This window comes from Notamacropus eugenii, chromosome 1 (genome assembly GCF_028372415.1).
Source record: "Notamacropus eugenii isolate mMacEug1 chromosome 1, mMacEug1.pri_v2, whole genome shotgun sequence".
NCBI lineage: Eukaryota > Metazoa > Chordata > Mammalia > Diprotodontia > Macropodidae > Notamacropus > Notamacropus eugenii.
Window position 1 is genome coordinate 193,963,089 of NC_092872.1, and position 25,601 is coordinate 193,988,689.

The following is a 25,601-nucleotide window of genomic DNA, read 5'->3' on the forward strand; positions in this document are numbered from 1 at the left end:
TCACCTATCAACTCTTTCTCCAGATTAATAATCCTTGTCCCTTTAACCTCTTTATTCATATTTTCTAATTACTGTCATATTTGTGATTCACCAAGCCCTCCATATTTTCTTAGATTATTGATAAAAATATGATGCAAGACAAATAAAAGTATTACTAATAACAGGACAGTATATTTTACTCAGAAATATGTAGGTGGTGCAGTGGATAGAGAGTAACAGGTATGGAGTCAGGAATACATGAGTTCAAATCTGGCCTGAGATTTTTACTACCTGTATGACCCAGAGCAAATCACTTAACCCTTTTTTGTCTCAGTTTCCTAAAACATTCCTGTGAAATGGGAATAATAACAGGCCTACCTTGCAGGGTTGTTATGAGGCTCAAAGGAAGTAATATTTCTAAAGTGCTTAGCATAGTGCCTGACACATAATAGGTGCTGCATAAGTGCTTATTATTCTCTCCCTCTTGCTGTCTATGAGATCAGTTGCTCTGTTGTAGAAGACAATTTGTCTGTTAGGATTTTTTTTTCTATTAAATTGTTGTAATTATGATTGTTCAACTTTGTTTATGTTTTGGGCAAGTTTTTGATCAGTTTTAAAAATTTTTATAGTTTTAGACATTCAAGTTCAGTTTTGTAGTTTCCAAGGCTAGTGCTTCTTCTCCCTTTAAAAATATGCAACCATTGCATATTCTGCATTCTTTTTTTTTACGCACCTTACCCTTCTTTGATTTCTTCATGATAGATGATCTTGTGTCACTGAAATTTTTGAAATTTATTTAGTTTGATAGTTATTTATGTACATCTCACTGAATCATGTGGACTCTTTTTCCTAATCCACCTTTATTTCCCACTTCCAAGTCATGTGTGGACTATTCCTGTTTTATTTTACCACACTTCCCAACCCTAACCCCTTTAAAAAGTGATATGAAGCAAAACCAAGATGGCAGTGTAAAGGTAGGGCCTTGCCTGAGCTCTCCCAAATTCCCCTCCAAGCAACTTTAAAATAACTCCTCAAAATGAATTATGGAATGGCAGAATCAACAAAAGAATTAGGGTGAAATAATTTTCAAATTCATGGCAACTTAGAAGTTTGGCAAGAAAGATCTGTATCACTGGAATGCAAGTGGAACATATTCCAGTGCAGGCCATGTCCTTGGCAAACCAGCAGGAGGCCTTTGGGGCAACTGAATTGGCAGCAAGATCTTCCAGAGCTCTCAACATCCAGATGTTAAGGGGGTTGAACAACTGATTTGAAAGAGATTACAGGGGACCCTTTGCTGACTGTGGGTATAGGTCTCTGTTGAATTGCCTACATGGAGTTCAGGGTCATGGTCCCAGGACGAGGAGAAGCACTAGTACACTAGATCCCAGGGCAAGGAGGAACATTAGTACACCACCTTAGAAGAACTGAAAACATACAAATCCCTAGAAATATCTCTGAAAAGAGTACCATGAAACACCTGAAATTTGAGATTATGTCCCCTTCACCTCAGAAGAAGTGCCCAACTTTAGCATGAAGTTAAAAGTCAAGGAATAGGCTAGAAAAATGAACAAGCAATCACAACAACAACAAAAGAATCTGAACAGAGAAAGTTACTATGGTGATAGGGAAGATCAAAACACAAACTCAGAAGACAAGAGTGTCAAAAAAAACTACATGCAAAGTTTCAGAGAAAAATGTGAATTGGCCTCAGGTCCCAAAAACTTCCAGGTAGAGCTCAAAAAGGGTTTTACAAATCAGAAAAGAGAGATGGAGGAAAAATTGGAAAAATAAAGGAGAGTGATGCAAGAATATTGAGAATAAAGAGTCAACATCTTGTTAAAGGAGCCACAAAAATACTGAAGAAAATAACACCTTAAAAAGAGAATGGATAAAATGGTAAAAGAGACAAAAAAATTCACTGAAGGAAACTCCTTAAAAAGTAGATTTAGCCAAATGGAAAAACATGTACAAAAATTAACTGAAGAGAACTCCTGCCACAGGGAAAATTTAAGCATTAAATAACATCAGACCATTTTTCTGAGTATAATACAATTTATTAATAGAGGCATATTGTCTATTAATAAAAGATAATTCAATGACTTGCCTTCATTTGCATTTAAGACCCAGAGTGAGAGCTGACTCTTTCTGTAGTGGGAAAGAACTGGAAACCTAGGGAATAACCGTCAACTGAGGAATGGCTGAACAGGGTGTGCTGTATGATATAAAAAATGATAAGCTGGACGCTTTAACAAAAAACCTGGAAAGACTTACATGAATGGATACTGAACTGAAGTGAGCAAAACCAGGAGAACATTGTATTTAGTAACAGCTATATTGTATGATGATCAACTGTGAATGACTTACTATTTTCAGCAATGAAACGATCCAAGACAATTCTGAAGGACTCATGAAGAAAAATTAAATCTACTTCCAGAAAAAGAAACAACGGAGTCTGAATGCAGATTGAAGCAACCTTTTTTTTAAAAATTTTTTTCTTTGTCTGTGTTTTCCTTTACAGCGTGATTAATATGGAAATATATTTTGCATAACTGCACACGTATAACATATTAAATTGCTTTCCTTCTCAATGAGGGGTTATGGGACAGAAGGAAGGAGAAAATTTGGAATGCAAAATTTAAACAAAATGAACATTAAGAATTGTTTTATATGTAACTGTAAAAATATTAAAAAAGCAAAAGTTAAATAAATAGATGAAAATAAATCAGTTATTATCAACAGATTAAAAAGCAACATCTTCCATCATCATTACCTTGGTTCTGGTATACTTATGGGATGGCAATTGTTTTTCAGCTGATTGTTTTTGAGAGTCACCTGTGGATGCTGAGGGGGTTAGTGATGTGCCCAGGGGCACATAGTTAGTACTTTTTAGAGACTGAACTTGAACACAGGTAGTCCTGGCTTTTAGGTCGAAATTTCTTGGTTTTAAAGTAAGTAATATAAAGGTAATATTTGATATGTTATAAGGAAGTTGGGATTGAACAATGATTTGTTTCTTGATCTCAAAGGAAGCATATTAGGTACACAATTGTAACTTTATTTCACATTTTGAATAAGCCTTAAATCACCAGTGGAGGCCAGCGTATAAATATCTTTATTGTCATAACTCTGTTCTCAGTTACAGTGTGCTTAAAGTATTGCCATGTGTTGTGAGTCTTACACACAAACGGACTTTCAAAAGCTTAGCTCTTTCAAAATCAAGATCTCTCTTCAAAGATTTTCCTCTTTGACATAATATTTGCCCTCAACATTACCTGCCTTACTCTGTTCTGGACAAATACCATTTGGAATATTAAAAAATACAGCTAGTATCACTGTGAATAATGAATCTCATCAAGTCTTCACATTGAATTTATATTGTGTATTTCCATTGGACTGAAACCAATTGCCTTATTTTATAAATTATAACTTCAAATAATGTAATATGAATATTTCTGACTACTCTAAAGTATACCTTCTTCTCATCAATCAGGAACTAGCAATGATTTGGATTTACCTTAGTATATTTTAAATACCACTACTTTATGGCAGTTAGATGATAATGATTTTTAAAAATCTTAGAACCATCAAAATCATAGTATAGGAGTCAGTAAAAACTAGCTATCTTTTCCAGTACCTTATTTTAACAATCAAATATAAAAATTAAAGAAATGTTGTTTTTGGAAGACTGTGGAAGATATCTAAATTTCATCTTCTGCTTTACCTCAGATAGATGATTGGTTTTCTGGGGTATATGAATTCTGTACTCAAAATATCTCTAAAATGATATTCCTTAAGATATCGTTTTTTTAAGGTAGGTATTGCTGGAACTACATACTAAATCAGGTGACTAACGTCCCTTTAAAGTAAGTTACAATAATATCTATTTTAACTTAGAAGTACTTGGAGACATTTAAAATAATTCAGTTAATGTAAATTGTATATCATATATTTAGTTTTTAAAAATTTATTTTTTAGGAATCATTTAAAACTTTTTTGAATTGCAAATTCTCTCTCTCCCTCTCACCCTCAGTCTCCTCCCCTCATTGAGAAGGCAAAAAATGTGATATCACTTATTCATGTGAAATCACAGAAAAACATATTTCTATATTTGCCATGGTGCAAAAAAAACCCCAAGAAAAATATGTGAAAAAATTTGCACTTAGATTCCATCAGTTCTTTCTCTGGAGGTGGATGTCATTTTCCTCATATGTCCTTCAGAACTGTCTTGAGTCATTTTATTGATCAGAACAGCTAAGTCATTCACACTTGATCATCATATAGTATGATATATTGTATATAGTTTAATAGCTAGTATTTGTATAGCACATGTTATGTGCCAGACACAGTGCTAAACACTTTGCAATTATTATCTCATTGATCCTCTGGGAGGTGGGTACTATTATTTTCTTCATTTTGCAGATGAGCAAACGGAGGCAAACAGAAGTTAAGGGAATTGCCTTAATACATCTTTTAAGTGTGTAAGGCTGGATTTGAACTCACATGTTCTTGACTCCAGGCCTAGCATTCTATCCATTGTGGCCCCTAGCTGCCAATGCAAACGATATGAAAGAATACTTGTAAAGGGTTCAGTATTTTGGGAAAAGATAATATTACGGAACAGTAAGATACAAATGAACAAAAGGATAGTTCTATGGATGTGTTATTTGTTGCAAAACATTTTGATCAATGCTGTATGTTCAGCCATCATCTAAATTCCATGCCAAAGGACTGGAATCATTGTTAAATAGTGCTTCAAAAAGGAGTGTACAAAGTTGTTATGTCTGTAAGCATCCATTAATGTATATTGACCTTTACAATAGGTTTTAGATTTTTATAGGGTTAACTAAAGTGACAGATTTTTAAAAACAATTTTAATTCTTATGATTTTTATTTTTGGAGTTAGTTTCATATAGATACATATTAAGAAAATGATGTGAGGCATATGGAAAATTTTACATATTCAGTGTATCTGCTAAGTGATAAATTCATTTTCAGATACATAAGATTTGGTTGTCTATAGATGTATGTATCTTGTGGGACATTGTTAGGCTATATTCTATTTAAGCATCTTTAGAATGAATGTTTCTGTGTTTTCTTTCTCTGTTCTTTATATTGTTATAAATTTTATGCATTTTAATGTCATTATCTTGGCTTAATATCTATACATTGTTCTCTTGTTTGAATGCACCTTATCTTATGTATGATGTTTTAATTTTAAAAGCACTCTAGATATTTTGTGAAAATCCAAACTATTCTATCTTTTCTTATTTTATAATTTCTTGTATCTTGGAAAGAAATTTTCATGTCTTATGCCAGCTAGTAAATATCACTGTGGTGTAATAGTCTGTTGTGATATGATTTTTAAAAAAAAAATTTAAAAAACTTTAAATTCTTTGACCATCTTGTGATTATTATTATCATGTCATGAAAAGCACTCAAGTATTCTGGTCAGTGTCTGATAGCAGTAATCATTTAATTTTTAATATTTTAAAAATCATATTTTAGTCCACATAAATATAAAAACAATGTACTCAGATATTCTCAGTTTTCTAAAAGTCATAGGGGAGATGTAAAGAATATAATAATAATGAAACTAATAAACAATATGAAACTGTTCATTCTTCTTATTTCTCTAATTGTTCAAGTTGTTCATAATGATGTCTTTTGTCTATGTCTTGTTTTAGTTTATTTTAAAACATTTCTAAACTAGAATTCATGATGTTTCTTCCTAGTGGGCATAATATTTTAATATAAGTTAGAATTTAAGCTATTAACGTAAGTTGAGTAAGTCAGCAGTTGAATATATTCATCAATTACATACTTTTTTTTTGCCTCAAGCCAGGTAAAAATCCACTATATCTTCAGTGATGTTTATTATTAATAGATATTTAGTGAGTTTTTTGGTAAATTTCTTTATGTTTCATGCCACTTTTCTTAAAGCTTAAATTTTCGTTGGTTCAAATCTTTGATTAGAATGCGTAATGATTTATTTCCTCATCTCATATTGTTCCTCTTTCCTCCTCTCCAAATCTGGACATTTTACTGTTTTCCTATTTTGAAGAGAAAAATATGATAATTTTGTGAGAAGAGATTTAGAGATTATTAAATCATAGCTGAAATTATGAAATTTTGGATCCAAAATTTTTCAACTTATGATTCTATGAAGTGTATACTTTAAAATTTTTAGTTATTGTAGTTTTGTGCTCTGAATTCTTTTAAGTGATATTACAATATTTAGGATAGAAGTTGTTTGTAGGAATATCTAACTTTATTACAAAACACTCCTTTGCCTATCTCTCTTTCCTCATCAATGAGTTATAATGACATGATTTTTAGAACTGCAAGGGATCTTTAAGATAGTCTAGTAGAATAGCTCCCTTATTTAACAGGTTGGTAAATTGGGTTTTTCAAGGACAAAGCTGAAGAATATTATTCTTTCCTTCTGTTACGTTCATTTTTTTCACTGGGAATTTAAAAAAGTGTTTGATCAATTTTTAATTTATAACATTGTGATTATTTTATGACACAGTACCTTGCACATAATAAGCACTGAAAATATTTAGTGTTTTGAATTAATGTATCATTTTAACAGAATAAAAATATTTTTGATTGTATATTTATATCAGTATTTTATTTCCTTCTTATTTTTAATAAGCATAGATAATGTACCTATTTAAACATGCCATGTTTAAATATTTTCATAAGTAGCTTTTTGATGATTCTTAAAGAAAGTATTATGGGCAATGAATTGAAACAATATAACATACTCTATTATTTAACTAACATTGACATCCTTCACATTTAAAACTAAATCTATTGCTTGTGTAAATATCCACTTATATTTCTTTCGTTTCTTTTATTTGTGAATGGAAAAGTCAGTTTTAAGACATAAGGTATTGTAAGGATAGTAATAGTATTGCTAACTGATACTTTCTGTGCTTGATACTCTAAACATTCTATTACATGATTCACATTTTCATAATTCACTGAAGAAGATGAAGGTAAATGGCATTACTTCGGCCAGGGCCATCAATATGAATTATAAGGAAAGCTGAAAATAGATTACTGAATTTCAAAATCCAGTGGAAAACTGTGTACAGTAATTAGGTGACCTATCTAATAAAACCTTTGATGTTTTGTAATTATTTTCAATATTCTATTCTGTAGGACTATTTTGAAAGAAAGTGGGTTTGCCAGGTATCTTCATTCAGCTGTCCTAATCAACGGAGCTATGCTCGTTTTTGGAGGAAACACCCATAATGATACATCCTTGAGTAATGGTGCAAAATGCTTTTCTGCGGATTTCCTGGCATATGATATAGGTATGTATATGTTTAGGAGCTGTGAAAAGTAGAAATTTCAATAATGTTTCCTAAAAAATCAGGAATCTGTAATAGAATTGCATACATACACATACATTATATATTAATGATTTTTGAAATTATTTTAGTGGAAGGTTAGAAATGAGAACCCACTCTCCAAACAAAATGTTAAAGCCAAATATAAATAGGAAATGGGGAAATAAATTTTAGAGGACCCTCTACATATTATATCCATTGTGAGTACTGCCTATACATCATGGAATGTGTGTGTATGTGGTTGGGTGGGGGTATTGTACTATTTGCTGGTGGGAAGTGTGGGGAATTATTATGGGGAATTATAAAAAATAAATAGATGTTTAACTATGGTAACTATAAATGGCTTGACAGAAAACCCTATAGAATTAATATGTACAAAAAATGTTTAAAGACACAAATCATCCCTGAAGTTTACTTAAATAGAATTATCCCTGATTGAAGTTTGCAGTTACTTCCTCAAAGATAAATCTAAGTGATATAGGAATATAATGACATAAGAGAAAGAAATGTGGAGATCAACAAAAGGAGAGATGACTTTTATGATTAAAAAGAAGTTCTACAAAGTTATTGGACAGTTTGGAAGGAGTAAAAAATCCTAAGTAAAGAATCATAAAAGATAATTGTTTGCATAAGTGTCAGGCCTAGAGGCCTGTGTGGGCTACCCGAGTCTTCTTACCTCACCTCCGAGGTCTTCGGCTGGCCACGCCGGATGCTCATATGAGAGAAAGGACGTTCCAGAGTCGAACAAGGGTTGAGCTTTATTTCAGGGTCTAGTTACAAGTGCAGGGGAAGTCTTCCTTAGGAGGAAGAGGGGGAGATTTCCTAAGGAGGCTAAGATCTTAAGGGATTGGAAGTAGAAGTACAAGCGGGGAGAGAGGGGGAGGGGAGAAAGGAAAGAAGAAAGCGGAGCCTACTGTCCTCTTGGCTCCTCACGTGCTAAGAGAGCTTTCAGGCTTCCTCAATCCTACTTAACCTTCAGCCACACAGTTTGCATCTCAATACCGTGATGTTAGATAACAATAGTGTGCCCAGATCCGGGACGACCTCGAGGGCAGGGAGACTCCACCCATCACGTATCTCCCGGGGAGAGGCGGAAATACCCGAGCTAGCCGAGCTAGCTCGGTCTGACCTTCTCGAACCCCCGCTGTTCATGGAGGGCCTCGTAAGACTCTAAGATTTAGAAGTCCCACTTTTACCCTCCCGAGACCGTCCACACGGAATTGAGCTTCCAATCCCAACACATAAGTATTTTTCTCTCTGAATTTTTCCTCTTTTGTGGCTATATTCTTATTAATTTCTGTATTCCAGGAAATGAACTTATTAGTCACATGCTAAATTATTATCTACTCGAGATCATTGTGAAAAGCATCGCTTCTTTTGTTATAAATAGAAGTTTCTGAGCTAAAGTGTACTTAAGTAGTTTAAATAGTACTTAAGGGAATCCTTGAATTATTGTTTACATGAAGAAGTTAAACACTTGATTTCTGATTCTTAAAGTGTTATATTTTTATGTGAATAGAAGTTCATGATGAGAAAGATTAAGATAATTTGAAAATGTGAGATGTATATATTTGTATCACATAGACATATGTCAGGTGATAAACATTAAACATATGTCGATTTTAAAACTTTTTAAGCCTGAAGTATTGAATTTTATCTTCTTTTTGAAATATTTTGACAAGTGAAAAATTGGGCTTGCAAAATCTCCTTCACTTGGTTTTCTAGAGCATCATCATCACAATATTGCCAAAATGAAGAATAAATATGGAGCCAATTGAAAACATCTTTGTTTTTAAAAAATGCCTTTCATGTTGCTCGACTCTTCTAGTTAGTCTAAGAAAATCTTCATAGAATGCTTATCTAGAATACTCAGGAAATGGGGTATTCTGGTGATTTTGGAGGTAAAATGAGGATGATGAAATTATTCATTTTTTCATAAAGCAACACTGGATATGTTGAAATAATTCAATATGCTCTGCTTTATGTATACTTTCTTACCAAATTCATGATGAACATAATTTAATTTTTGAGTTTTTAAAATTGCTTCAGTGTGATGATTTATGGCACCAGTTTCCGTACAAACTGTAGGCTATTGGTTCAATATGTCTGTAAAGGACAACACATTTACATATGAGATTAACAGTTTGGCAAAAGTTTGGTCTAAAATTTTGAATGCTATTTTTCATGAATTTATTAAATCAACGATAATATCTATTTCATGGTCAAAGGTAGTCTTATTACAGGTAGTCTTCTGAAAATTTGCTAAGTAATAAGCCTAAAGCATAAGAGAAGCAGACATCTCTGAGTCAGTCCCATGAAATTCTGAAATATAACTTTTGATATTTTTGAGCAGTTTGGATAATTATTAAAAAATTGGGTTGCAGATTTTTCTTAGTTATTTTTGAGTTTCCTCAGTTACTGGGAAGGAAAAAAAATATAGAAGTAAAGAAGTTTATTTTCTTTCTAGTTTGTGGCAATGCATACTTTAAAAAATATTTTCAACTGAAAGACTAATATAAAGCTATTTAAAGATTCTTTAAAAGTGTCTTAAATTACAATAAGGTTTGGGAGAGTATTTTCAAAAATGTAGTAAATATGTCTATATTCTTTGAAACAGTAGTTTGTAATAAAAAGTTTGTATATGTTTTGCTAGGAGAAATAGAAATTAAATTGGTGTTTTATTCAGTAAGGACGTGCTAGTTAAAGGTTGAGGAAATCTTACAGAGCTTTAAATAAGTAAAAGTTAGTGGTATATTGGTCAGATATTTTTTCAACACGATAACAAATGCGATTTTATTTCTGGATGAAATTAGTTGGAAAAAGGGTAGAAAGGCAAGTTGGAGAAGAGCAGAACAGCTATATATTAATACCTTAGAATTCATGATAAACAATTTGTAACCACATCAATTTAACTTAATATGTTAATTGTAGGTAGGTAAGGAGGCAATGTGGTACAGTAGAAAGAGTGCTAGATTTGGAATTGTAGGATTTCTTATCCCGACTCTCCCATTTACAACCTATATATACTTGTGCAAGTCACACCTTCTTTACTGGGCCTCAATTCCTTATCTGCAAAACCACAGGGTTGCACTAGAGCAATCAGCAAACATTTATCAGGCACCGTGCTAAATGCTGAGCATACAAAAAACAATCCCCGGTCTAAAGGAGTTTATAATCCAATAGAAACACGCACAAAATATATACAAAGCAAGCTATATAGAAGGTAAATAGAAAATAATAAAGTGAAGGGACTTGATTAGCAGAGTGAAGGCACTAGAATTAAGATGGGTTGAGGAAATCTTCCTGTAGAAAGTGGGATTTTAACTGGGATTTAAAGGAAGCTAGGAAGGTCCATAGTCAGAGCAGAGGAGGAAGAGCATTCCAGTCATTGGGAACAGCCAGAGAAAATGCCTAGAACTGAGATGGAGTGTTTTGTTTGTGGAATAGCCACGGGACCAGTGTCAGTAGATCTAAGGAAACATTGCAAGGTGTAAGGTATAAGAACACTGGAGAGGTAGGAGGTTATGAAGACCTTTGAATGTCAAACAGAGCATTTTGTATTTGATCCCAGAGGCAATAGGAAGCCACTAGAGTTTATTGGGTAGAGGGCTGATATGATCAGACCTGCATTTTAGGAAAATCACTAGTGGCTGAGATTGAGGATTGGACTAGGGAGAAATTTGAGGCAGGCAGGCCCACCAGTAGGCTATTGTAGTAATCCAAGGATGAGGTGCTTAACTTCAGTAAGTTTTATGGATTTTCAGTGGAATTTGACGTAAGTTTGTTAAAGAAATAGAGGATTCTGAGTGAAGTCTACTCTTTATCAAACTATTACTTTAATCTGGCCTTAAATTTCTAGTATATGTTGAGGAATGATTTTAAGTCACAACTTTAGTATTTTTTATAAGTAATAAATGCATTTTTAGTTTTCAATGTTCACTTCTGTATGATTTTGAGTTTTAAATGTTCTCCCCCTCCATCTTCTTTCCCCTCCCCAAGATGGCTTGCAATCTGATATAGGTGCTACTTATACATTCATATTATACATATTTTCACGTCAGTCAGGATGTAAAAAAGAATTAGAACTTCTGGGAGGAACCACCAGAAAGAAGAAACAAAACAAAACCACAAAAGAAAAGGAGAGCAAATAGTGTGCTTCCCTATGCATCAAACTCCAAAGTCCTCTCTGGATGTGGATAGCATTTTCCATCATAAGCCTTCTGGAGTTTCTTAGACCCTTGCATCTAAGACAGGGCAATGTCTGTGAGAGTTGGTCATCCAACAATGTGGCTGTTATTGTGTACAATGTTTGCCTGGTCCTGCTCATTTCCATTAGCATCAGTTCATATATGTCCATGTTATTCTGAAGTCTGCATGCTAATCATTTCTTACAGCACAATAATATTCCATTACATTCATTGCTACAACTTATGCAGTCATTCTTCAATTGATGGACAATCCTTTCAGTTTCCAATTTTTTGCCACCACTAAAAGAGTTGATATAAATATTTTTGTACATGTGGTCCTTTTCCCATTTTTATGATCTCTTTGGCATATAGACCTAGAAGTAGTATTGCTGGATCAAAGGGTATATACAGTTCCTTTAGTCATAGATCCAGATTGTTTTCCAGAATGGTTGGATCAATTCACAACTCCACGAACAATGCATTAGTGTTCCAGTTTTCCTGCATCTTATCCAGCATATATCATTTTCCAGTTTTGTCATGTTAACCAATTTGGTAAGTGTGATGTGATAGCTCAGAGTTGTTTTGATTTGCATTTTTCTAATCGATAGTGATTTAGAGCATTTTGCATATGACTCTAGATAGCTTAAATTTCTTCCTCTGAAAAATGCCTGTTCATATCCTTTGACCATTTATCAATTGGGGAATGACTTGTATTCTTATACATTTGACTCAGTTCTCTATATAGTTGAGAAATGAGGCCTTTATCAGAGACACTGGCTACAAAAATTGGTTCCCAGCTTTCTGTTTCCCTTCTAACCTAGGTTACGCTGACATTTTTTGTGCAAAACCTTTTTATTTTATTGTATACAAAACCATCTATTTTGTATTTCATAATGTTCTCTGTCTCTTGTTTGGTTATAAGTTCTTCCTTTCTCTATAGATCTGACAGTTAAATTATTCCTTGCACTCCTAGTTTGATTATATCAGCCTTTATAGCTAAATCATGTACCTTTTTTGATTTTTATCTTGGTGTATAGGGTGTATAATGTTGGTCTCTGCCTAGTTTCTGCCTTGCTATTTTCCAGTTTTCCCAGGAGTTTTTGTTAAATAGTGAGTTCTTATCCTAGAAGCTGCAGTACATACACCACAAATCAATAGACAGATAACTCTGACCATACATACATAGTTACTAGAGAGAGAAGCACCAGGTTTTCAAAGTCAAGAGGGTGCTTAGTGGCTTCCCAGAGTATCATCTGGCATACAAACCTTCTTCCAAAAACTAAACTCCAAAGTAAAACCTCACCTCAGAGTACTTATACACAGTCAGAGGACATCACAACTCTTGAGAACCAGTACTTCATTAACAAGAGGTGTGGACCTTCCTACAAATCTTCCCTAATCAAACTTCCCTTAATGGGCAGGTTCATTAATGGAAGGGAAAGATCTTCCCATTAAGAAAACTTCCCATTAACGCAAAAATGTATTATCAGTACATTAGTCAGTACCAAGTACTTTTGATGATTGCTGCCTTATAATTCAATTTAAGATAGAGCTAGACTATCTTCCCTTGCATTTCTTTTTCATTAATTGCCTTGATATTCTAGAACTTTTATTCTTTCAGATGGATTTTGTTATTTTTTCTAGCTCTATAAAATAATCTTTGGTAGTTTGATTAGTATGGCACTGACTATGTAAATTAATTTAGGTAGAATCATCATTTTTCTTGTATTAACTCGGTGTACCCATGAGCAATTGATAGTTTTCCATTTATTTAAATCTGACTTTATTTGTGTGTAAAGTGTTTTGTAATTGTCTTTATATAGTTCCCAGGTTTGTTTTGGCAGGTAGACTTGCAAATATTTTATAATGTCTGCACTAACTTTAAATGGAATTTCTCTATCTCTTGCTGTTGGGTTTTGTTAATAATTTGTAGAAATGTCAATGATTTTTGTGGGTTTATTATATATCCTGCAACTTTGCTAAATTTTTTATTATTTCAAGTAATTTTTTTACTTGATTCTCTAGGATTCTCTAAACATCCCATTGCTATGGCCAGCACAGTCCAGCAGGTCCGGGGCGGTTATGGGCTCACAGAGTGAGGATGAAAAGACAGGCGGGACACAGCAGTCTGAACCAGCAGAGTTTATTCAGACATCCTGACCCAATAAATTAGGGGGTGCTTAAATAGTAAAAAACCATAGGGGTAGCAATTGAGGCATGAAACAGAACAGATTGTGATAAGTAGAAAGGGAGGCCTCAAGGCATGTTTATCGGTATGTTATCCTGTATAGCAGGGGCCCTGATTCCTGGAACTTCAACACCGAAATTCAAGGACGTGCACCTGAGAACAATATATCACTTAGCTTCTCAAGTCAGCTCTTAGTCTCCCTTGGAGGAGGGGAACTCTTGATAAGGGGCTCTTTCAAACCCCTCAAGGTTCTCTACATCCCATCACATTATCTGCAAAGAGAGAGAGAGAGCTTTATTTCTTCTTTGCTTATTCTAATTCCTTCAATTTCCTTTTTCTTTTATTGCTAAAGCTAACATTTTTAGTACAAAATTGAATCTTATTGGAAATGTTTCTGGCTCATCCCCATTACATATAATGCTTGCTGATGACTTTAGATAGATGCTGCCTATCATTTTAAGGAAGACTCCATTTATTCCCGTTCTCTCTAGTCTTTTTAGTAGGAAAGGATGTTGAATTTTATCAAATGCTTTTGCTGCCTTTATTGAGATAATGTAATATATAGTTATATATACATACATACATACATACAGATATATATTATATATATAAAATAACAGTTTTGTTGTTGATATGGTCATTTATATTGATTGTTTTCCTAATACTGAACCAGCCCTGAATTCCTGGTATACATCCTAGCTGTTCATAGTGTATTATCCTCAAGATAAATTGATGAAATCTCTTTGCTAATATTTTATTTAAAATTTTGGTATCTATATTCACTAGGGAAATTGGTCTACAATTTTCTTTCTGTCTTAGCTTTTCCTGGTTTAGGTATCAACACCAGATCTGTATCATAAAAAGAATTTGGTAGGACTCTGTATTCACCTATTTTCCCAAATGGTTTACATAGTATTGGAATTGATTCTTCTTTAAATGTTTGATAGGATCCGTCTGACCCTGGAGATTTTTTCTTAGGGTGTTTATTGATGGCTTGTTCAATTTCTTTGTCTGAAATGGAGTTAATCTGGGCAATTTATATTTTTGTAATTATTCATCCATTTTATTGTCATACAGTTGGGCAAAATAGTTCCTAATTGTTGTTTTGATTTCCTCCTTATTTGTGGTGAATATTCCTTTTTCATTTTTGATGCTGGTAATTTGATTTTCTTCTTTTTTTAAAAATAAAATTAACCAAAGATTTATCTATTTTATTGTTTTTCCTAAAACCAGCTCTTAGTTTTATTTGTTAGTTCAATAGTTTTCTTAATTTCTCTTAATCTCTCCTTTGGTTTTTAGAATTTCTAATTTGGTATTTAATTGATGATTTTTAATTTGTTCTTTTTCTAGCCTTTTTTAGTTGCGTGCCCAATTCATTGACCTTTTCTTTCTATATTTTACTCATGTAAGCATTTAGGCATATAAAACCTCCCCTAAAAAGTGCTTTTGCTGTTTCCCATAGGTTTTGTTATGTTGTCGTATTATTGTCATTTTCTTGGATGAAGTTATTGATTATTTCTGTGATGTGTTGTTTGTCCCACTCATTCTTTAGAATTAGATTATTTAGTTTCCAATTAATTTTTAGTCTGTTTTCCATGTCCCTTTATTACATGTAATTTTTATTGCATAATGATCTGAAAAGGATGCATTTAATATTTCTGTCTTAATGCATTGGATTGTGAGGTTTTTATGTCCTAATAAATGGACAGTTTTTGTGTAGGTGCCATGTACTGCTGAGAAAAATGGTATATTCCTTTCTCTCACCATTCAGTTTTCTCTAGAAGTCAACCATATCTGACTTTTCTTAAATTCTACTCATTTCCTTAACTTCTGTCTTGTTTATTTTGAGTTTAGATTTATCTAGTTCTGAGAGGGAGAGTTTGCGATCACCCATTAGTACAGTTTTGTTATCCATTTCTTCCTGTACCTACCTTAACTTCTCCTCTAAGAATTTGGATGCTATCACACTTGGTACATATATGTTTAGTAATGATATTACTTCATTGTCTATGGTTATCTTTTAGCAGAATGCATTTTCCTTCCTTATCCCTTTTAATTAGATCTATTTTTTGCTTTTGCTTTGTCTGAGATCAGGATTGCTATCCCTGGTTTTTTTTTTCTTTTTTTGCTTCAGTTGAAGCATAATATATTCTGCTCTAGCTTTTTACCTTTACTCTGTGTGTATACCTCTGCTTCAAATGTGTTTCTTATAAAGAAAATATTGTAGGATTACGGTTCTTAATCCACTCTGCTATCCTCTTCTGTTTTTTTGGGAGAATTCATCACATTCATATTCACAGTTATGATTACTCTCTGTGTCTGTCTTTCCATCCTATTCCCCACCCCCATTTATGCTTTTTCTCTTCTTTTTTCCTTTCCCTCTTCTCTAGAGTTTTGCTTTTGACCACTGCCTCCCGCAGTCTGTCCTCTCCTCTATCAGCCCTCCCCTTTTCTTTCCCCTTTCTCCTCCTGCTTCCTATAGGGTAAGGTCAATTTTTATACCTCATTATGTTATTCCCTCTTTAAACTAAATCTGATGAGATAAATGTTCAGGCAATTCTCCTCTCCCTCCCATCTTTCTCTGTGCTGTAATAGGCTTTGTGCCTTTTCATGTGATATAGTTTATCCTTCTCTGCCTCCTCCTTTACTTTTCTCCCAGTGCAGTCCCTTTTCACCACTTAATTAGATTTTTAATCATCACATCAAAGTCAGCTTGTATGCATATCCTCTCTCTATGTATATCCCTTTTAAATGTTGTGGTAACAATATAGTTCTCAAGAGTTATGTGTCATCTTGTGGGGATGTAAAGTTTGCCCTTATTAATAACATATTTTTTTCTTTCCTGTTTACCTTTTTATTGCCTTTCTTGAGCCTTGTATTTAAAGATCAAATTTTCTTTTGAGCTCTGGTCTTTTAATTAGGAAGTTTTGAAAGTCTATTTCTTTGACTGTCCATCTCCTCCCCTGAAAGATTATGCTAAATTTTGCAGGTAGTTGATCCTTGGTTGTAATCCAAGCTTCTTTGCCTTATGGCATATTGTATTCCAAGCCCTCTGATCTTTTAATGTAGGAGCTGCAGGGACCTGTGTAATCCTGATTCTACAATATTTGAATTGTTTCTTTCTGACTGCTTGCAGTATATTCTCTTTGACCTGGTAATTCTGCCTCTCAAATTACTTTAAGCTTTATTGCTACCATGACCTTTGCCCATGCTGTTTTCTATGCCTGAAATGTTCTTCTTCACCTTCTTTTCCTATTGAAATCCTATCAATCCTTTAAAAACCCAACTCAAATGTTACCTCTTCAATGAAGTCTGCTCTGATCTGTCACAAACCATGTTTTCTTTCTCAGATCTTATATAACACTTGTTTTAGTTCTTGCATAACACTTATATAACAGCTGTCCTCAAAACATTACATTATATAGGAGGAAGTAACATGAAAGATAAGGAATCAAATACAAAACATACACAAATTAATACCTGGAGGAAAAGCAATAGTATGATATTATATGGGAAATGCTAAGTAAATATCTGATGAAAGGAATTATCCCCAATTAACAGTTGAATATTATAACTCTCCCACAGTCATATCACTCATAAATACTTAAGCTGTGAATTGCAGTTCTGGGAGCCAGGAGGACAGAGTAAGAAGTAAATCGCTCTCACCCTCTCTTATTAACTTCTGAAAGGCCAGAAAATATCACCCCAGGAAAAACCTGGAACAGCTGAGCTACCAGAAAGGGGAGTGCAGCAGTTTTGTAGCCCCCAAAACTTGGGGGATTAATGGACAAGGCCCCTCTTGCTCTGGGGGAAGTAGAACAGTACAGGACAGGAGGCATCTCAGCAAGCCAGTGGCAAGCCCCACCTCAGCAAACCGGGGTAAAAGCCTGAGCCACAGGATAGTGGAGCAGACAAGTGCCAACCCCAGGACCCCCCAGTGCCCCAGTACAGGGAATCGGTAGATACTACCCCACAAAACCACTTTGTGTTCTGAGTTCTCCAGCAGCCAAATCTCCTGGTACTTTAGCACAACCACAGGAGGCAAAGTCCAGATTGGCAGACACCTTCCAGCAGGCAAACATTCCAGTGCTTTAAAGAAGCCTGGGTGAGCAAGCATCTCCTAGGGGCCAGACTCCCCATGCCTGTCCTGAGAACTCCAGTGTTGCTGAGCCCAGTTCAGCACAGCTAGGCTGCCAAACCCCTATCACCCCCAGCTGCCAGCACCTGAGGCCTCAGCACACAGAGCCAGTGACCAGGTCCCAGACTCCCAGTAAAGGAAGCCTGAGTCAGTGCTTCCTGTGCTCCAGCCGGAGAGCTCAACTTTAAAATCCAAACAACAGGCAAACACCATGAGCAAAAAGCAGAAATGCATATGCTTGGATATGCATTCAGACTTCGTCACTTCTTTTTTTCTGGATGTGGATGGCATTTCCCACCATAAGCCTTTTGGAATTATTTTGGATCATTGTATTGCTGAGAAGAGCTGAGTTATTCATAACTGATCGTCACATACTGTTGCTGTTACTGCATACGGTGTTCTCTTGGCTGTGCTCTCTTCACTGTATATCAGTTCATGTAGGTCTTCCCAGGTTTTTTTCTAAAACCTGCCTTTTCATAATTTCTCTTAGCATACTGGTATTCCATTCTATTCACATACCATAACTTCAGCCATTCCCCAACTGGTGGGCAGCTCCTCAGTTTCTAATTCTTAGCCACCACAAAGAGAGCTTCTATAAATATTTTTGTACATATCAGTCCCTTTCCTTTTTTTTGATAATCTCTTTGGGATACATACCTAGTAGTGGTATTGATAGATCAAAGGGTATATAAACAATTTGATTGCTTTTTGAGCATAGTTCCAAATTGCTGTCCAGAATGGTTGGATCAGTTCACAATTCCACCAATAGTGCTTTTAGGGTTCCAGTTTTCCTACATCCTTTCCAACATCTATCATTTTTTTTGTCATATTAGCCATTCTGATAGCTGTGAGGTGGTATCTCAGAGTTGTTTTAATTTGCATTTCTCTAAAATATTTAACTAATTAATAAAATAATTAATAATAATAATTTAGAACATTTTCCCATATAACTATATGTAGCTTTGATTCCTTCATCTGAAAACTCTCTATTCATATCCTTTGACCATTTATCAATTGGGGAATAACTTGTATTCTTATAAATTTGATTCAGTTCTCCATATATTTGAGAAATGAGGCCTTTATCAGATACACTGGCTATAAAAATCATTTCCTGGTTTTCTACTTCCCTTCTAATCTTGGTTGCATTGGTTTTCTTTGTGCAAAGACTTTTTATTTTAAAGTAAAGAAAATCATCCATTTTGCATTTCTTAATGTTCTCTATCTCTAGTTTGGTTAACAATTCCTACCTTCCCCACAAATCTGACAAGTAAACTATTCCTTATTCTCCTAATTTTCTTATGGTATCACCCTTCATCTCTAAATCATGTACCCATTTTGACCTTATCTTGGTATACAGGGTGAGATGTTGATCTATACCTAGTTTCTCCCATATTGTTTTCCAGTTTTCTCAGCAGTTTTTGTTAAATAGTGAATTCTTGTCCCACAAAACTGAATTCTTTTGGTTTATTAAATACTAGATTACTATGGTAATTTACTACTCTGTCTTGTGTACCTAATCTATTTCACTGATCCACCACTCTGTTTCTTAGCCAGTACCAGATAGTTTTGATGAATGTTGCTTTGTAGTATTGTTTGAGATCTGGTAAGGCTAGGCCACCTTCCTTTGCATTTTATTTTCATTAATTCCCTTGATATTCTTGCACTTTTGTTCTTCCAGATGAATTTTGTTATTTTTTCTAATTCTATAAAAGTTTTTTGATAGTTTGATTCATATGGCATGAATAAGTAAATTCATTTAGGTAGAGTTGTCATTTTTATTATATTGACTTAGCCTCCCATGAACAATTAATATTTTCCCAATTGTTTAGATCTGACTTTATTTGTGTGAAAAGTGTTTTGTAAGCGTGTTCATATAATTCCTGGGTTTGTCTTGGCAGGCAGATTCCCAAGTATTTTATATTGTTTGCAGTTATTTTAAATGGAATTTCTCTTTTTATCTTTTTCTACAGGATTATGTTGGTCATATATAGAAATGTTGATGATTTATGCTGGTTTATTTTATATCCTGTAACTTTGCCTAAGTTGTTAATTATTTAAAACAGTTTTTAGTTGATTCTCTAGGGCTCTTTAAGTATATCATTATATCATTTGTAGAGAAGAGATTTTTAAGCAGAGGTTCAGAGGTCCTTCAAGGTGTCTATAAATAGATTTTACAGGATCCATGACTTGGGATGAGAAAAATGACATTTTTGTTTTCATAGAATTGTTTGCCTTTGTGATCTTACAGATTTTATTTTATGCATTGAGAAACATTATTTTGGAAAGAGATCCATATCACAATAAACAGTTAGGAGTTCCTAGACCAGAGAGTTCCTCTACTAGTACTGATTGCTAACTTATCTGCAATTTATAGTCTAACAGAGTAGGCTGAGAGACCAAGTAATTTGTCCATGTTCACATAGCTAGCATTTTAGAGGAAGGACTTGAACCTAGGTGTTTCAAATTCCAAGGCTGGCCTGATTCTCTGTATGTGAAGCCATGCTGCCTCTCAGAATGTCAGAGATGTTTGGAAGAGGAGAGTAGAACCAGATTCTACTGGGGCTAGAAGTTCAGGCACAGGAGTTTGAACATATTTAGTAGGCACCGTGGACATTTGAGAAGCAAAGTGACATGACTAAATCAATACATGTATCGGAATCATTAAGTCATTGTGGCATGGGGTTGTTGAGTGGAGGTGTAAAGACCTTTTAGAAGAATGTTGCAATAGCATAGAAAGGGGATGATTAATGGTGCTAGCAGTGGGGAAGATGGAAAACTGACAGAAACAATGGACATTGTAATCGATTTGATTTAAGATACAGTGGAAAGACTACATTGAGATGGTTTAGAAAACAGGAGGCTAAGTAAACAATATTTCCACTGCTTGAGGGAACAAGATTAGGTTGTATGGGGGGAGGGGGAATAATGTTTGGTTTTGAACATACTGAACTTTAACTACTAGTTTGGTACCTAGGAATCAGGGGAGCACTAGCTTGCCTAAAGAGGGTGAATTGGCCAAGGTGAATATTATACAGCTCAAAGTTGTCATGGTAATCATTAGTTATTGGGAGCCTAGGAGGAGTCACACTTTGAGCCTGGAAGAGATGGGTAGACCCAGTCTCAAACCAAACAGTTGAGAATACAAACTTTTCTCTTCAACATTTACATATCTTCATAACCTGTCCCTTTTTTAGTCTTATGTGTGTATTCATCTTTCGTTACCAAAGAAGACCAAATCTTATTCTTTCCCTGTACTCCACACACTTTACAAGCTAGACACTCTAGCCTACTTAAGTGTTCATCTCCTGACTGTGCATTTGCACTGTCTGTCTGCCATGCCTGGAACACATTCCCTATAACTTCCTCTAGGACTCAGCTCACATCTCACCTTCTATAGGAGTCTTGTTCTGATCTCTCTTCCGTGCTTCTGTTAATGCCTTGCTTCTGAGGTTACCTTCCTCCCTTTATTTACTCATTTTCTCTCATATCTCCTCTCCTCCCCTCCCCTCCCCTCCCTTCCCCTCTCCTCTCCTCTCCTCTCCTCTCCTCTCCTTTCCTCTTCTCTTCTCTCCTCTCCTCTCCTCTCCTCTTCTCTCCTCTCCTCTCCCCTCCCCTCCTCTCCTCTCCTCTCCTCTCCTCTTCTCTCCCCTCCCCTCCTCTCCTCTCTTCTCTTCCTTTTCCCTTCTTCCATCTTTCTATTCCTGTATCATATGTTCTAGTTATTTTCATGCCTTCTCCATTAGAATGTAAACTCTTTGAGGGCTGGGAATGTTTTGCCATTCTTTATATTCCCATCATAAAGTACAGTATCTGGCACACAATAAGCACTTAATAAACACTTTTTGACAGATTGCCTGTATTTTAATCTGTCCTGACAGTCACACTTTTCACAATAACTATCCCAAACCTTTTCTTCTCTCTTGAAACTGCAAAATTGCATGCTCAGCAGAGAATTTCTCCCAAACTCATCAGAAACTGATTAGGTATGAAACACTGTCTTTGGTGTCTTTCACCAAAAGGTGAAAGGACAAAATGGAAGAAAAAAATTCCCTTAACCTAAAGGAGCTTACAGGCTATACAGTTTTCCTAGCAATTTTAATTGGATATGGAATTCTTACCCCAGTTTTCCTTGTTCTTAGGCTTACTGAACAATAATTTGATTGATTTTGGATTCTGTTTACCTAATCTGTTCCACTGACCAACTTTTCTAATTTTTAACCAATCACCAAATTGTTTCATAAAATTCATGTTATTTTTAATTTATGTAATAAAGAAAAATTTCATAGCAGTGCAATAAAAAGAATGATTGCATATGAAAATGCAAATATATTATGTACAACTTGCTATTCCCTTTATGTAAAATAAAGTTATTCTTTAAATTTCTTTTTTCCCTTTTTTCCTTCTCTCTCCTACACCCTGTCCTAAAGATGGATCAGTAGTAACTGTTGCTGTTTCCCTCCCAGCCTGATGTCTTTGTTTTTCTCGGTCTCATTAAAGGACCATCCCCTGGCTACTTCTTAAACAGGCCTGTTCAATGAATGGGCATTACTTCACCCTATGTGAGTACCTGAATAGATCTTGGCCTAAAGGGCCCAAGGTCTCTCACTGTATCCTGGGTCATCTCCAGTCATCCTCATAAATATCTGGCTCTGGAGGAGAAGTGAGGCTAATGACCTGCACAGCCCTCCCTCACTCAAAACAAAGTCAAGTGCAAGTCATGTTATCATTTCTCTGATGGTATGGTCTTCTTCGCTGATGAAGGACGGACACAATCCTAAAGATGACTATCATTAGACACGCATGTGTGTGTATGTATGTATGTATAATTCATTCACATTCACAGTTATAATTGTTAATTATTCCTTCTATTCTATTTTATAATTTTTCTTCTTGATACTCCTTGCTTCCTCTTTATTTTTTCTTTTTTTTAAACAGTTCCTAGATTATTTGTCAATTCAATTTTCTTTGTTTTCAATTATTTCTCTTCTTTTATCTTTTCTTCCAAATATATCTATTTTGTTCTTAGTGGAGGATTTTGATTTCTTTTGTTCTAATTTTTTTATTTTGGTTGCATGTTAATGTGCCTTTTTTTAGAGAACTAAAATTTTCCCTTTTGGGAAGGGTAATTTGGGTAATCCCTTTTGGATTATCTTCCAAAAGTTTTGTTTTGTTGTCTTATCCTTATTAAAAATAAAATTATTCTTTCCATGATATTTTCTCTGAATTATGTATTTTTGAGGATTATGTTTTATAGTTTCCATTTAACTTTGAATCCTTTGCTCAAATGATCTGTATTGATTAGAATTTTTATTTTACTCTGTTTAGTAAAGGATATTTTTAATATTTCTCCTTTCCTCCTTTTGTTTGAGTATTATATGTTGAATTCCTGCAAAGTTGCCATGCAAAGCTGGAATATGTGTTTGCTGCTATTAATTCAAGATCTGTGGATACCAGAATAAAATCACCTCTAATTTAATTTTAATAAGTCCTTTATTTTCTTTCTTAATCAACATGCATTCCTTGTTTACTCTGTGCTATACATTTCACATAAGTTCTGAGGATATAAAGAGAGTTAAGAAAATATGCTTGCCATCCAGGAACTTCATTTGGAAGAATAAAAGTGCAAGAATATCAAGGGAATTAATCAAAATAAAATGCAAAGGAAGGTGGCCTAACTTTACCAGATATTATATCATTTTATAATATGATATTTTAATATTTAAGTTTAAAATATTTTAATTATTTAATATAATATAATGAACTCCACTAAGAGATTATATGGGGTTGATTAATCAGTGGTTCTAGGCCAGCAGGGAATAATTATCTTATAGCCCTGCAGATCATAAGGATCTCAGACAAGTTGTCTGACCTTATGTCACAATAATACAGTCAGTATAGGTCTGCTTAAATGAAAGGAGCAAGGAAAGGAATAGAGAAAAAAAGGAAAGAAAAAAGGATCATTTTTGAACTTTTATAACATGCTGCAGGTGAAATGCTAGAAACCATTTATTTTACTGCTCATGTCAACCTCTATACTTATAAAGGATTTAGTAATAAAATAGATATTAGTATTTGAACATTTAAGTGAATAAAAATTATCTCAAACAAAAGGAGTTGGCATGTGAAGGAAACTAACCAGGAAACTGACTGCCCAATTAAAATCTTAAACAGATTAAAGAAAAATGCCTTTTTTCCCCTCTGGTATACTATCTAAGAGCAAAAGTTCCAAATGGAGAATCTCTATAGGAAGGTTCTGTAAGTGCACAGAGGGACCCCAAATTATCTTGGAAAGAGCTTGCACAGACCCACTAGAGCCACTTCCTCAACTGGACACTTGTAATCACATGTTAGGATCTCTAGTGATTGGCTGTCTACCTGTCCTCAGGGTTCTGAGGTTTATCCTAAAAGGCTGGGATTTCTGCTACTCTAGCTCCTAATTCCCATTGATGTGTTTTGTATTATTAGTAGTTGACATCATTTAGGAATTTACTGAGAAGGTATGGTTTAAAAAAATAGTTGGTACAAAAAAAATCTTCCCAAATTAGAGGCACATTCTCCTTACCCTGCCTTCCTAGGAAAATTGAGCTTACAAGTGAAGTACAAAGGTAATGAAAGTTGTGTATAAGGACTAGGTATGGCAAAAGTGGTAACTTACTACTCTTTATTACTGAATTTTCCATGTGTAGAGACCTCATAAAGTTCTCTTTCTGTATTTTCTGTGCTCCAAAGGTCAGTGGTTTTGTAGCTCATGAAAAGGCTTATGAAAAGGGAGATGGAACATTATGTGTGAGGGACAACAAGTAGACCAGCATGACTGGACTGTAAAGCATATGTAGAGGTATAATGTGTAAGGAGTGTTTGGAAAGTTATGTGGTGACCCGATTTTAATGCGATTTGGACACCACAAAGAATTTTATATTTATTTCTACAAATAACATGGAATCACTTTATTGGGTGTGGGGGGATAACGTGTATGTGTTCATCCTTCATTGCCAAAGAAGTCCATGCCATCAGAGAAATGATGACATGACTTGCACTTGACTTTGTTTTCTGAGCAAAGGAGCGCTGTGTAGGTCACCAGCCTCACTTCTCCTCCAGAGCCATCTGAATCCAGTGACCAGATATTCATCAGGATGACTGGAGATGACCCAGGATGAGGCAGTTGGGGTTAAGTAACTTGCCCAAAGTTATACAGCTAGTGAGTGTCAAGTATCTGAGGTGAGATTTAAACTCAGGTCCTCCTGATTCCTACACTGGTGCTCTATCCACTGCACCACCTTGCAACTAGATGGCACAGTGGGTAGAGCACTGGACTTGGAACCAGGGAGACTCATCTTTCTGAATTCAAGTCTGCCCTGAGCTTACAAGCTGTGTGACCTTGAGCAAGGGGGGATAACATACACTGTAAGAAAATCACCTTGGTGGATATGCAGAGGATAAATTGGAGTAACTGGTTGCGTTGGGAGGCTGTTACAATAGTCTAGGTTAAAGGTGACGAGCCTGTACTATAGTTAGGACTGTGTGAATGGAAAATGGGGACATAAACAAGCAGTAGAAGTGAAAAAATGTAGCAAATGATTAAATGTGTATATGGAATATTATATGGGGGAAAATGAGGACTCAAGGATAACCCCAAGGTTGCAAACCAGGGTGATTTCAAGGATTTTGGTCCCCTCCATAATAACAGAGAAGTTAGGAAGAGTTGTAGATTTTAGGGAAAGTAAAGTTCCATTTTGGTTATGATCACT

The 25,601-nt window shown here is 34.8% G+C and overlaps 1 protein-coding gene across 7 annotated transcripts in view; it reads left to right on the plus strand.

Annotated features, from left to right (window-relative positions):
• The window catches only part of ATRNL1 (attractin like 1), a 1,361,117-nt gene that overhangs the window by 159,197 nt on the left and 1,176,319 nt on the right, over positions 1-25,601 (plus strand). For all 7 annotated transcript variants that reach the window (XM_072623397.1, XM_072623377.1, XM_072623406.1 and 4 more), the window contains exon 10: positions 7,150-7,304. In XM_072623397.1, coding sequence (XP_072479498.1) covers positions 7,150-7,304 — 155 coding nt within the window. The remainder of the gene's footprint in view (positions 1-7,149; positions 7,305-25,601) is intronic.